Source organism: Buteo buteo, chromosome 7, assembly GCF_964188355.1.
Source record: "Buteo buteo chromosome 7, bButBut1.hap1.1, whole genome shotgun sequence".
Classification (NCBI taxonomy): domain Eukaryota; kingdom Metazoa; phylum Chordata; class Aves; order Accipitriformes; family Accipitridae; genus Buteo; species Buteo buteo.
In genome coordinates, this window is record NC_134177.1 from 12,134,323 (window position 1) to 12,148,403 (window position 14,081).

The window sequence follows — 14,081 nt, forward strand, 5'->3', positions numbered from 1 at the left end:
ATGCAGACATAATTGTTGTCAGATGTAACTCTCTAGGTTAATCCTTGAGATATAAAGATACACTGCTATCCCAGGAACAGCTTCCTCAAATCCAGAAGTCAAAACACATTCATTACCATTAGACTAACTTTCACAGGAGATCAATTCCTAGTTCTGCTAAAACCTTCCTCCTGCTGCCTTCCCCAGCTAACCATGTCTAAGGCAGAAACAAAAGCAGCAAGAGGAACTCATCCTCTTAGTGGCTATTCACTGGTGCAGAATGAGTTAAATAAGAGGAAGAAGTAGCAAGTCAGCTGAAAGCATCTCCTGGGCCACATCCAGTCTATGAAATTCTAGATGGACAACACTATTCTAAAATAACACCTTTAATTTATAATTTAGATAGAATCCTTCACACTGCTGGGGCTCCACTTCTGGGAAAAGACCAGCAAGTATGGCAAAAGTGTTTGAGACATACGGTCACACCTGCCTGAATACCAAGGGTGGAGGGCCTCTTGTGGATTCCCTTCTGAAATGCCACGTCTCCTACCTCACAGCCCTGCTGCGCACTGCTCAACAGGTACCTGTGTGCATGCCGTATGTGGCATATGCCTTGATCTTTGTGCTATGCAAATAGCACTTCTTACCATTGCTCTGGCTTCTTCTCGGACAGAAGGGATGGTAAGAATGCTATACAGCGCTCCATTCACATATGGTTGTATCTAAGAGGAAGAAATAGTCATACCACTTAGAAAAACTCTTACATTCACCCCAGTTGACTATAAGCAAAATTTAAGAGTGAAGGTGCAGAACAGCTATGTTCAGAGAGTTTAAATCAGGCTAGCCTGCACTTGCAAAAATTCTCACTTGGGAAGCAGTGAACTTTTAGGATGCAAATTTATTGTGATATGATTGATCTAAATCAGTACTGCTGCACGCCAATTCCCCCTGCTTCTGAAAATGTATTCTTGCAAATTGACATAGCCCTAAAAAAAAAAAAAGAAAAGAAAAAAGAGAAAGAGAGAGAGAGAGGGAAAAAAAGAAAAAAAGAAGGAAAAAGGAAGGAGGATGGAGGAAAAAAGAAAAAGAGGAAAAAATAACAAAAATGAATAAAAAGGTTAGTTTCTGACAAACACTAGTGGCAGTACAAAAAATAGGACAAAGAACAGGGACAAGACTGTGTCCTGTGTCAGCATGAGCTCAAGACAGGCTTCAAGCATTGTAGCCTTAGGCAGGATGATAAAAGCTGTAGCAGTTTTCAAACACTCTCACTTCACTGCCTGTTACTGTCCCTCAGCAGAGGAAAAAAAAACCAGCTAGTATGAAAGCTCTGTATTATTATGGTTAGTGAAAGCCACCAGATCTATCAAACTAATTTAATCAGCACTTATGTGACCCTTTGTATTGGCCAGTTACTGTTGGAGCACAAAGATTTCCAGTCATTCTCTGTCTATACCTTTGGAAAAATGAACAATGAGCTAGGCTGGGAGCACGGGAAGCAAGATAAGGGATTGGGATTTACACAAGGATTCCACAGCTTCTCAGAAAACTCTCCTGTCACCCAAGATCATTGCCTTCTACTTTTGACTTTGATAACAAAACTTCTATCAGCTGTGCTGGTGCAAACTAGGTTGTAAGAATGCACTCTCAGAAATTTTAAGGCCATTCTAAGGCACAGACTTCAACAGTACACTAGCATTTTCTAAATACTTCAGTCTAGGGACTGGGATGTTATTTTGTATTAGTATGTATTGTATTAACTCTCATGATTCATAAAAAAAAAGCCAGTGAAACAGTACAATAAAGGTATGCCAAGTTTCATCCTAATCAAAACAGTGCTAGTAAAGAACTGATCTACATCTTCTAATAAATTCATAAAATGTGGAGTAAACACTTCCTCCAAATTTATTCTCTATTTTCAGTTTAAGTGATAAACAAAAAACCTGATGATATAATCATTGGGTATAAACATGAGACACCAGAGTTTATATTTCATTGCACCTTGCACGATCATCAAGGAATCAATCTAGAATGGCCTGGTAAAAATGCTGCCTCCCTATGATTTCAACTTCATAAAATATTTGCCTGCATTTTCTCCTGCCTTCAATTTTACTCCACAGTTAAAGAAGTGACCCTCTGCAGAGACAGCTAAAGCAATGCTTTATACAGCAGACAGCAGATATCAGAGTGATGTGTTGAAAAGCATTGGGTAGAAATAACTAATAATTTTTAGCTTTTTCCTCTGAGGTAGTTTAATTTAGCATCTAAGATGCAAGCATGTCTAGAGTCAGAAAAGAAACTTGAACCACAAAAGGGTTACATGGCAGGTTAAATGAACTGGTAGATAAAAAGATATTAGGGCTTGAATGACACAGGTATACTGCTTTCTTATAATATTCCTTAAAACTACTAGCAAATTTGCTTCTTTGCACCTGATGGTTTTGCATAATGGCTTGCACCACACATTTTTCATCTAATGAACTAGTTAAGCTTGAGATGATTTCGTGCGAGATGACATTTAAACAGCATCAGAAACTGCAATCAAGAAGGCACATGGACTGCATGATAACTATGCATCTGAAATACTTTGCTTCTTAGCTGCCAACATTTGTTAAAGGAAGACATAATTATGTCTAGAAAGACCAGTGCCCAACAAAAAAAGAAAAATTACAGAATTGTGAATTTTAGGAAAATTTCATGCAACTTAATTACATGAGGGTCTAACAAGAAAAACAAAACCAATTTACTTTTTTCCATTTCTTCCTTTCTTGCTTTTTTTATCTTTAATTTTTCTTTCCACCTTTTCCTTAACCCAAAGTTTGCTGTACAAATACCTCATGATTCTCGTGGCCAAGAAGATCAGAGAGGACTTTGAGCACATGGTTTGCGATCCTTGCACACATTTTCTTCCCTGCAAAGGGAGAAAACATAAATATGCTTAAAAAAAATGTAACAGATCAGAGCGAGCTGCTTACTTCTTAAAATTAGTACGAAATATAATTTACACAGAGCAATACCTGTTCCTTGTCCCTGCCAAATGCTGCTCAACATAACCGAGGTGAAATCAGTGGAGTTACTCTGGATTTATACAGTTGTAATCTTGGACAGGATGCAACACAAAGGCATTTTTAAAACTTTAACAAAGACATTATTTTGCTTCTGGCAAGCAGTCAATTTTTCACCCTTACCTTACTTTCCTTTTTAAAAGGAAACTTACTTTAAGCTTCTTTTAAGTCTCTTGGGACATTGACAGGACCTTATTTTCTGGTGGGGGGAAGCTCTGTGTTGCAGAAGCAAAGCATGCAAGTATTTCACTCCACAAGGTGAAGGTTAAGCTCCCTTGCCATTACTGATCAACTCAGTTCTGACTTCCTTTTATGCACACAAATCTCCCACACAAGTAATGGGCCCGGAACATAGGAATGGCAGTCCTCACATATGGATATGAAAAAATAACCAAATCTTAGAGGGTTCCATTGATTAACTGTTTTCTTAATTCTTTAGATTTTGGTCAAGCTAACCTCCATAGTTTGGGACTCTTGGGAAAGAGATCTGTTCAAAAGCATTGGTTAGAACACTCAAATATCTCTGGTTATGCGAGTACCTGCTACTAATTATAGTCACTTGAAAGAATCCAGGTATATCAGAGAAAAGGATTCACAGTTTTCCCTATCTGTTTTTTGGAATAAGGTTGTAATTCAAGATGTAAGACACCTGCACTCCGCAGACAAAGATTCATGAGCAAGGCAACAGAATACTCCAGCGTGTAATCAGACAGGCAATCTGTATCTGTTAGAACATCAACCAGCCAGAAAATGAGCCCATCTTTGATCATTGCCGACTGCAGTGCACGCCTAGGATTAAAAAACAAAAAGCCCACAAAAATCAGACCACATCATAAATAGCTTTCAAATATAGCTAATATAAGCACATTAAAACCCTGTTTCATCTACCTGCTATACACCAGCCTGCCAACAAAAAAAACCCAAAACTACCCATTTTGGCAGAATCAATTAAACTGAGGAGTTAAAGCCTGAAGAAATTGAAGATGCAGATTCCCATAGGTCTAGAGGGCTAAAATGTTGTTGAGTGGGTTGGGTTTCTTTGTGGTTTGTTTCGTTTTTTTAAACCCGCAAACTGCTGAGGTAAGTTTCTTTACTCTTTTCTAAGGCTTCTAACTCCACCTAAAATTGCATTTTCAATTGTCTTACAATTGGTAAAAAAAGCCAGCTACATACAACAGATCCATAAAACAAATTAATTGCTTCTTCTGCCCTAGGTAGCCATAGCACTATAGCACTTTTTTACTGTTGATATGACAAATGAGATTTTTTGCTTAAATTTATTTGCTCTTTTCTCTAGAGATTCTTAAATCACATATTCTTTTAACGCAGTCTGTAGCTGCCCTCAAAGAGTATACAGAATAAAGTGCCAGGTGGTCAATTGTGATCTCCTACAACAGAAATTCCTTGCTTTACAATACAAAAAAGAAGTATATACATGTAGAAAGGTCTTACTGAAGAACACCATTTTTAATCACATTATTTCCAATGGGCAGTAAATCTAAAGTACAAAGATCAAAGCAGATATTTTCCTGGTCTTAGTACTTGGGATTTGGATTACTCCCGAAAGCTCATACACTTACTCAGTCCTGGATCTTGCAGTAGGTCTGTGGTATGAACTGAAGAAAACAAGGGAGCATCTGACCACACATTAAAAAAACCAGTCTCTCATGTCCAGTGTCTGGAATTAACCTACTGTAATATTAACCGTTATCTTCCAGAGAGTAAAAAACTTTCAGATTTTCAGTAGCTTAGTGCCTAGGCCCCAAAATTCAAGCTAACTTGTACTATCAACAAGTGCTTTAATAGAAAAATCATTTTCTCTAAGATGGGTTTAGGATTTCAAGCAGTAAGGTATGAAGATTTATTCTCTTTCATCTCAAATATGTATAAGGTATCATGTCAGGAAGCAGTCCAGATTTTTACCCAAAGCACATTTACTTGTGTTTCATCCAAACAAGTTCTAAATAAGCCAAGTCCAAAAGCAGCCCTAATTCTTCAACATGCCCAAACAAACAAATAAAATAACCCCCAACACTTGCAGTCTTAATTTCGAAGAAACATGAATGGAAATAACAAGACCTAAACACATCCATCTACCTCCTTACATTTAGTTAACTATTCAGGGCTGAATATTCCTCCTGAGCACTGTGAAAACAGAGTTCCTAGATCATATTTATTTGTTAAATGGGAGCAACATCATGGCCTTTACTGCTTCTGCATGGTATTTCTTTTGTGGTGGGCATCTGAGTCAGACTGCTAATGCAAAAGTAAGGAACAAGACAGGCCATGCATAGTCAGCTCCAGGAAAGAGGATCAACAGGATAAGGATGAAATCCCTGAAAAATATTTGCAGAAAGGATGATGAAAACCTTATGCTTTGGAATGTAATGCAGCAGCTCTTTTTATTTTTTTCTATGTAGGATTTTCAGAACTTTCTACATTAAGATTTTCACTCTGTTCAATTAAGGAATATGTATAAAGCACACAAGGCTATGGCAGATGTACATTTACTTGAGTCTTGACAGCTGGTAGGAAGTCAGGTTAATTCAGTCAGCAAAACCGAGTTCCCCTCCATAATAAATGACACTGTTTTCATCAGTCATCAGAGGTTCTGATGATTGTTATGGGAAAACCAAGTGCTCTTCTTTCTTCCCTGAACAGAGCCTAACTAGCCTGCATTTCCTCTCCTGCTGTCACCACTGCGTGCTGTGCTTTCATCACCTGAGGCTGAATTTCTGCAGAGCCCCCAGAACATTCTCCCATGTAAGGGAATCCTTGTCTTCAGCTTTCAGTCTCTCCTCCAGCATTCGCAGCAATGTTGGGTTCTGAGAAAGGTAGACACGACCTGGTGCAAAAAGCGATGAAAGAACAGATGCTGAGATACCAGCTTATGACAGAAAAGCGCCCTCTCCTTGAAAAAGTAAGCAGGATTGACCTCAGTTCCTTCTTGACAAGCCACAATCTTGTGCCAAGACCCAAACAAACCTGCACAAATGAGTTGTCTAGCAGACCAGTTGCATTCAATCCAGCCACTTGGGGCATTAGAGGCCCCCACTTGCCAAGTTAGTACCACACAGAATCCACTATTCCTCTTTCAGTACATGCTTTCTGATCTATCACAGTTTTGTATACTCTAGGAAAAGAGCAGATACGTCCAAAGAGCTCAGGAAAGTCAGGTGTCCTACTGCTATTGACTTCAAATGGGATTTCAGGTCCTAGCAATAGTTGTTAGCTCCTTAAGTAGCACCAAACCAAGGGCTAATTTGGGACAGGCAGAGATACAAAGCTGCATATATATGCAACCAAACAGCAGTAATGCACAAAGATTTATTCAGGTGAGGACCAGGAAGATGCAAGAACAGCTGTACTAACTACTGTTGCACAGCCTGGTAGCAGGTCTGCCTACAGGACCTTTAATTAATGGGGATTTTTCTTCTTTTTTTTTTTTTTTAACCCTCATGAAGAGACTGAAGGCTATATTAAAGGTAGCACCTGGATAAGTTCCCACATGGACCACAAACCATCAAAAGAAATTAGAAATGCTGAATCTACAGTGTCAAAATGAAAGCTTTCCAGGTACTGAAAAACTGTTTTGAATGCATGTAACAAAAGACAGTGAATCCCTAGAAAAAGAGTGCAAATAAAGCTCTAAATTCCCACATGCAGTGACATGCATTTGTGAAGTACCCATAAACCAGCCTTATATGAAAATGCTGTCTTCTTTTTGCAGCAGATCTCTTACCTTCTGCCAGTGAAGCAAAAGCATTGATGAGCCTTGCCATATACTGTCTGACTACCTCACTCTTAGAATGCAATAATTTGAGGACACTCCTCTGAAGAAGAAAACAAACATTAATAAAAACTCACCGAAGCAGGAAAAAAAACAAAGTTAGTCTTCTACAATGTTTTAAAAGCTTCATTAAATTTTCACAGCAAACCACCTTTGAATGCGTATCGATATCTTAAACAATGTCAATATGATTTAAAATTTCCTAGTTTCCTTTTTTATTGGCAGGAGGCTAAGGGAGAGATGGAAAATTAAAAAAAATAAGCAAATTAGAGCTCTTCAGCTCAGTCTGTTATAACACCATTAAGCTCCATGGTGTAGGGTGAGAATTACAATAAACCAACACAGTTATTAGTTAAAACTGATACCTAAAATTAATTCAGTGACAAAAAAAATAATCTGTTAATTTTGTTGATGAACTGAAATGCAGTAATGTTACCTGAATAGAAATGCTTTTGTTTGACAACTAAGAGTGTGGGAAAACAACTCAGTAACTTACCAAGAACACCACATTGCAAACTATTTTTAATCTGTTTTACTTCAGGCATTACTTACACATAACTTTCCTCTTACAGAAATTTACAGGGAGAAAACCAGATCATTGATTTAATAATCCTTTAACTTTTCTAGTGAAGTTACTGTTGCAATAACAATGGGAGCCACAACATAACAAGTAGGCCCACTGCTTCAAACAACTGGGTAACTCAACTATGTACAAAATTCACTACTACAAATGAAAAAATGTTGTGCTTTTGTTAGCAATAGTATTGGGTTATCAGTGACTGAAGCAACCTTTCAAAATCAACATACCAGCAATTACCCTTTCTAAAGAAAGGTAACAATCTATTCCAAATTCACAGAAATACTGTTGAACATGTTATTACAAGTGCATAATCAGATATTCCATAGAGGTACTGAGACTGAAGTCCTAACTTAGTTCTTATCCTAGATCAGTGAAATGGATTGAAAGTATTATCTAACAATACATAATCACTCAAAAAGAGACATAGCATCTGATACGCAAGACCTAACTCCTAAGTAAGGGGCTCAGTAGCCTTCTGCTAAACTCATGGACATCAAGCACCAGGAGACGTGACAAACTTCCACTTGTAGACAAGAACTGAATATACACTGACAGCTCTTACAATGCAAAGCTTTGTCCATCACATTTAAAGACTGGGATGCAGAAGTTAAATGTGTCACGTGATTTTGGCACTACTACTTCTTTTTTTTCCCCTCCAGAGTCTGATAAATTTTTCTGAGCAGCACTTTATAGAAACAAATGAGCAATATCACATAGAAGTTGGAGGAAAACTCTTTCCAGCTGACCTGACAGCCGCTGTGGCAGTCTAGGAGGTCATTACTGATGTAGGCTTGCAGGACAGTGTCTCTCTGTTCCCCAGGATATGATGTTGTCAAGCGCTAAAATAAACAACAGCATAAATAAACCAGTCAAATAAATAAATGGTAATGTGAATTGATGACCATTGAAGATCTTAAAGGTGCTGATACCCCATAGCTGAGAAACCTCTTTTCATGGGAAGGAGGAATTCAAGCTCAGTGATCTAAGGGAAAGAGATGAAATGAACTGTTACTTGGGAGCTGTCATCACTGTCCATACAGGAAGGATACAGCATTACTTCCCATAAAGTTAAAAAGCCCTCTAATAGCTACAGATGTGGTGCTTTTCTAAAACATCTGAGACAGAGTACTGGGCTAGAAGAACCACTGGTCAGACCCAACGGATGTTTTTTTAATGTGTAAATGGACACTGAAGCTTGATCAGAATTCCACTATTATCATCTTTCACTTCTGTCACTTTGAACACATCAGCTTCCTTTTCAGCAGGAAAATGTAACTTCCTGTTGTCACCTTTAATTTTTCCGAAATATCATTACATGATCCGAGTCAACCAAAAGGTAGGCTCTTGTAGAATACCTTGATTATAAAGGAAAACTGGTGATTAGAGCCAGGTATTTCTTGGATACAGCAATATTTATATAAATCTAAAACAGGGCAATACATGGAAAAAGGAACTGCCTAAAACAACAACAATAATTTCTTTGAAAACACATCAGAAATTACTTCCACTGAAGATCCCAGTAATTCCTATCTGGCTTTCTTCAGATGAGGAGGACACCACTACAAACAGATACCTACTGCCTGGGCTTTCTTCATCATCTCAAGAGTCTTGGCAAGCTTCATTGACAAAGAGAGAAGTTGCCTATAATGCTGAACTGATCACCAGAACATTCATCTTCCTTGCAAAATGGATTTTAGTTCTGGATCCCTCCAGAAGGGACCTATTTCTTTATTTCTACAGAGGCCCTCTCCCTTACCCAGCGCAGAGCCTGCAGTAAGAAGGCCTTGAGACGATCATTCCCTGTAATCAAATCTTTCTTCAGCTTCTCATAATCCAAAGAGGGCAACAATGGCACATCCTGCATCTTCCTACAATGGAAATGGGAAAGACAATCATCAAAACTCTCTCTCCTTATTCAGTCCAGCTGATGTTACTGAGATTAGAAGAGCTAAAAAAGGAAGTCTGCTTCAGAAAAAGAGCTTCCACGTTTTTACACCTTTGTTACTTTTATTACCATATCAGAACAACAGACTTTTTAAACTTGGATTTATTTTTTCACCATGCATGCAGCTCATTTACCATCATGACTTGCAGACACCAAATGCTGACAACTAGCCAATTGATGATCTGAGCTTTTTAGTGGCACAGAAGAGTACAGTACCTTCCTTTTTTGCCCTGTGTGGGCCACAAGAGCATGGGGGCAGCAACTTGTGGCTCTTAGCATATGGTTATAAACAGACACAATAACAAGCTGCAGCTTCAGCTTTACCTCTAAGCCCTCACGCACACAAAAGTGTCTTCTCCAAGGCAAAGGAGGCAGGCTGAATGGATTTTTTACAGGCTGGACTACGCTAGTTTAACATAAGACTTAATACAGGATCACTTCCCATGTACCAGTACTATCCTGCTTCTTTGAGTTTTAACACTGCAATAGAAGTTTCCCTTAACAAAATTATTCCTGTCAATGCTTTAATTTTAATATTTAAATATATTAAACTAAGAAATTTTTACTCCTATCTTCCTATCCTATCAAAACAAATTTTATATATAATTGTCCCTTTAATTTTCTTGTAAACAACAGAAGGATCAAAACAGTGTCTCAAAAATGTAATAAAACCTTCACCTCAGATATACCATCTCTGTTCGATCTTATAAGCCAAAACTTAAGTCAGTCACAAAAAAATTAAACTTGAAGCACCCAAAAATCCACGTTACCAATTCCCCTCCTTTTCCTGGTTTTGTGAGAAGCAAACCAATTACAACAACAGGACTGTAATGTGCGGAAACAGTAAAGAAAATACAGCAACAACTCGCAGGTGTGCAGTGACAGATTTACTGGATTAGCAACATCCTGCTGAAATAAGGATGTTACTGAACCTGCTCAACAGAAGAATACAGATCACACAATATTTGCATACAGCATTCACTGAGATCAGAGGAAGCACACAGAGGATGAGTGATTCCTATTTGCAGACAACTGGCAGTGCACTTCAGTTTACAAACCCCTCTTCTTCTCTACAGATACAAATGAAGCTCAGCAATAAATACTTACACAGGGGCTAAAGATGCTCTTAACATTGTGGAAGCCTGCATCAGAAAAATAAAGAAAAAAAAAAGAAATCACAACGGATTAGTCCAAATTTCACACCAACAGTGTTACTTATGAGGACCACAGTGTATTCTTTCACTGAGGTTCTGCAGTTCTTTTCCTATAGCACCCATGTTGAAAAATAGAAGCACAGCTAAAGGAGAGGACTTCAGAGTTTATCTTTCTTTTCCCTTGAAGTGTTTCACAGGTAAAAACCTCCTTTGTTATGATCTGGCTATGTTATCTTCACTGCCATACATTACCTACACTTATTACACAAAAAATTACCTACACTTGAAGCATTTTTTTAAAAAAATATATATAAAGAGAAAAAAGTGAGTAGAAACTACCATCCGAAGCCCACTGAGGAAGACGAAAAACTTGCTAAACACATTTATTGACTTCAAAAATTTTTGTACCTTAAAGTTGCAGTAATATTTCACTGGAGACCTAGCATGTATTACTGCATTCAAATTTGCTGGAATTCTTTGTTTTGACACTAATGTTAACAGAGTGCCTGTTGCTACTAATGTATATCCCTATATATAACTACTAATATGTGAAGAAAAGACTAGGTATTCTAGTATGGATAAAACCCAATATGGAACAGCATGCCATTTCTCAGTGGTTCTGCCTAGGATAAGTTGAATTTAAGCCTGAATATTTCCTCTCTGATGCAGTGCGACACAGAGCGTATGAAGGCACCACTGCTGAACAAGTCAAAACTTAAAAATATCAACATCATATAAAAGTTCCATATAAAAGTTGTCTGCTTCAGTAAATATTTTGTGCTAGAGCTACTTGTAGGTGAGCCAAGCAGCAGCAATTCTGGCATAAGAGTGCTTCATATCATGCATTCTGATGTCAACTACATGCCATATTCGCAGAATATTCAGTGTCGTCTCTTTGTGTTGATCTCCCTATTCACTTTCTAAAAAATCTCTCATTACCACTTATGCCTTTAAAACTGGTCTTTTCTTCTAACCTAGCCTCTTTCAGTGGGAGCTATATAATCAATGTCTATTGTCAGATTTAAAACTGAGGGATTGAGGAGACAAAAAGCATGAAATACCATAGAGAATATTGAATTACACCAGCTGAAATATTCTTCAACACACTACCTCATGGGTATCCTTTGTGATACAAGGAACTGCTCTCTTCGATGTGAAATAAGCTTATACGCACATTGGAAAGCATTTTATATTATGTTTAAGTCAATGAATGACTTGTACACAATAGACAATTAACAGGTCATACACTTCAAAATTAACCTGTCTTGACAGCAGTTCTCAAATCATGGTTTATTTTACACAATACAAAAAGTCTTCCAAAGTATCATATCTTCCTGTTTTCCCCACGTTTATTTGTATTAATTTTCCTTAACATTTTTGATAAATATCAAAAGCTAACTTCTGTTTAAACAAAACTATTTTCCCAGTAAAAAGCTATCATCTTGTACCCGAGTGCGCAATGAAATCACAGATCATTTTCACTGCCTTCCTCAGCACCCTTCTCCATTAAAGGAAATGGGGAAGAAAGTGACTATAGTATGTTAAAGCAAAAGAAATGAGAGAGCCCTTGATGATGAGAAGAACAGTATTGAGAAAAGTAATAGAGCAGGTCACTTAGAGTAAATAGATCTATATTAAAGCTCTCTGCTTCTCAGCAGAGTCCTTTTTACCCACCACTTCTTTGCTGCCTTAGAAAGAAAAACATGTGCTCCAACCAAAATCTAACTAAAGGATATGTAATTGGTAAAGATACATGCATCACCCGTCCATACAAATAAAACTTTTTTGGCAAGTGTAAGATTTTTGCAAGCCTTTATAAATTTCAAACTACAGAAACTTCAACTGGAAAAAAGTTCAGATTTTTAAAATTCAGTCAGATCAAGCAGGACAAAGTCCTATTAATTCCCAAATTACTTTTTAAGCTGGCAGATGGAGCACAGCAAAGCATTTAGTACGATTTGGCTCTGCAGTCTTCCTGCACCAAAAAGGCACCACACAGCGAGGCAGACCCTATACTGGAGCTCTGCGGGCTGGGTGACCAAGATGGAGAGCCTTCTTGTCCAGTGCTCACATTTCTGATCAGACCCAAGTTTATCAGTCTAGAACCTGCACAGGAGGAAGGAAGCGCTCTCAGGCTTCTGGTGTTTCTGGGAAAGCAATTAGGATACAGTTCATAATACGTCAGGTTCAATGAGGCAAAACAGAAACAGGAAAAGTTTTCCAGGGTTAGTTTGCCCTTCACTGCACCTTCATTTCTGAATCTGACTGACTATGGTCAGCAACACTGATAAGCAGAAAGAATGCCACCATGTTACAGGCAGAGATTTCCTTTCTTCATCTACATGATTGCAAATAGTCATAAGTAAGCTAATCTGTACCCTCCAGTATGGCACACTGAGTAAGACACTGGCTTGGGTCTCAGGAGATATGCTTCTAGCCCCGATTCAGCTACCAACTGCAGACAGAATTTAAATATGTAATTTCACATCTCCGGGCCTTGATTTTTCTCATCTGGAAAGCAGATACAGGCATCAATCTCTTGAATAAGCTGGTTTTTGAGATCTACCAATGAATGGCAGTGTGCAAGAGCTAAAAATTATTTTGCAATTAAACAATCAAATGCTCATCACACAACTACTACAAACAGAAAACCAGCAGATTTAGTGTTTAATTATGACAGAATAATTCTGCAAAATAAGTTAATAACAGCTGATACAGTACAGTAACAACTCTGGTACTAGTATTTTCCTGTTTTGGAATTTATTTAGGTCTCTATTTCATAATGTAATTTATGAGAACAAGGACTGCTAGAGAATTATATTTCTGGGCATTTTTTGGCAGTCACGCAACGCAGCAGCTCTCCTGTGGCTCACAGGGCTACGATTTCAGGGTCTGCACTACTTTGGGTCAGACAGTTGAGTCACCCTGTGAAGCACACAGCCACACAGCATGCTGAGGGACAGCATCGCACACTCTCCATCTATTGCTAAATGGGTCTGAAGAGAATTTCAGTCAGTTTAGTTTTCCAACAAGTGATCCAAATGCAGTACCACCAAGTGCTGATCATTCAATTTAACATCCAGGCTACCTCTTGCCATAGATTCTCAACTTTTCATCTTTTTATCCTCGTTTTTAAAGAGGAAAGACATGCAGTACCCCAGACCCTCAGAACCCCGCTACCCTGCCAGCCTTTCTCCTCCTCATGCCATGGCCTCTTCAGCTCTCACTCCCAGACTACTGCCAGCTTGGCCGGCACCACCTCTGCACCCATTCCTTGGCTGCTTTCGCTACCTCCTGCAGCAGCATCAAGGGGTGCCTGTCCCAGCACTCTGTATAAGCTCGAGCTGATACCCCCAACGAGCCGTAAAGGGTTTGTACCAAGCTCCATGCCTCATTTCAACGCTGGCAGATTTGACCAGTTGGAAGCAGCGCTCTTGGCAATAGGAAGCACTGGGTTATGGACTCGGGTGGAAAATAAGCCTGGGGAATATGACCCGAACTCTGCTGAAAATTTCATGGCTTCCTTCACATAAACATTTCTAATTAAGAGGGCGAAATACAGACCCAT

At 38.5% G+C, this 14,081-nt stretch overlaps 1 protein-coding gene across 2 annotated transcripts in view; it reads right to left on the bottom strand.

Moving 5' to 3' along the window:
- Nucleotides 1–14,081, bottom strand: part of ARMC9 (armadillo repeat containing 9) — a 73,981-nt gene that overhangs the window by 31,832 nt on the left and 28,068 nt on the right. For both annotated transcript variants that reach the window (XM_075031565.1, XM_075031566.1), the window contains exons 11-18: nt 10,467–10,501; nt 9,171–9,282; nt 8,161–8,253; nt 6,787–6,877; nt 5,766–5,889; nt 3,694–3,833; nt 2,814–2,890; nt 627–701 (exon numbers count right to left, since the gene is read on the bottom strand). In XM_075031565.1, coding sequence (XP_074887666.1) covers nt 627–701; nt 2,814–2,890; nt 3,694–3,833; nt 5,766–5,889; nt 6,787–6,877; nt 8,161–8,253; nt 9,171–9,282; nt 10,467–10,501 — 747 coding nt within the window. The remainder of the gene's footprint in view (nt 1–626; nt 702–2,813; nt 2,891–3,693; nt 3,834–5,765; nt 5,890–6,786; nt 6,878–8,160; nt 8,254–9,170; nt 9,283–10,466; nt 10,502–14,081) is intronic.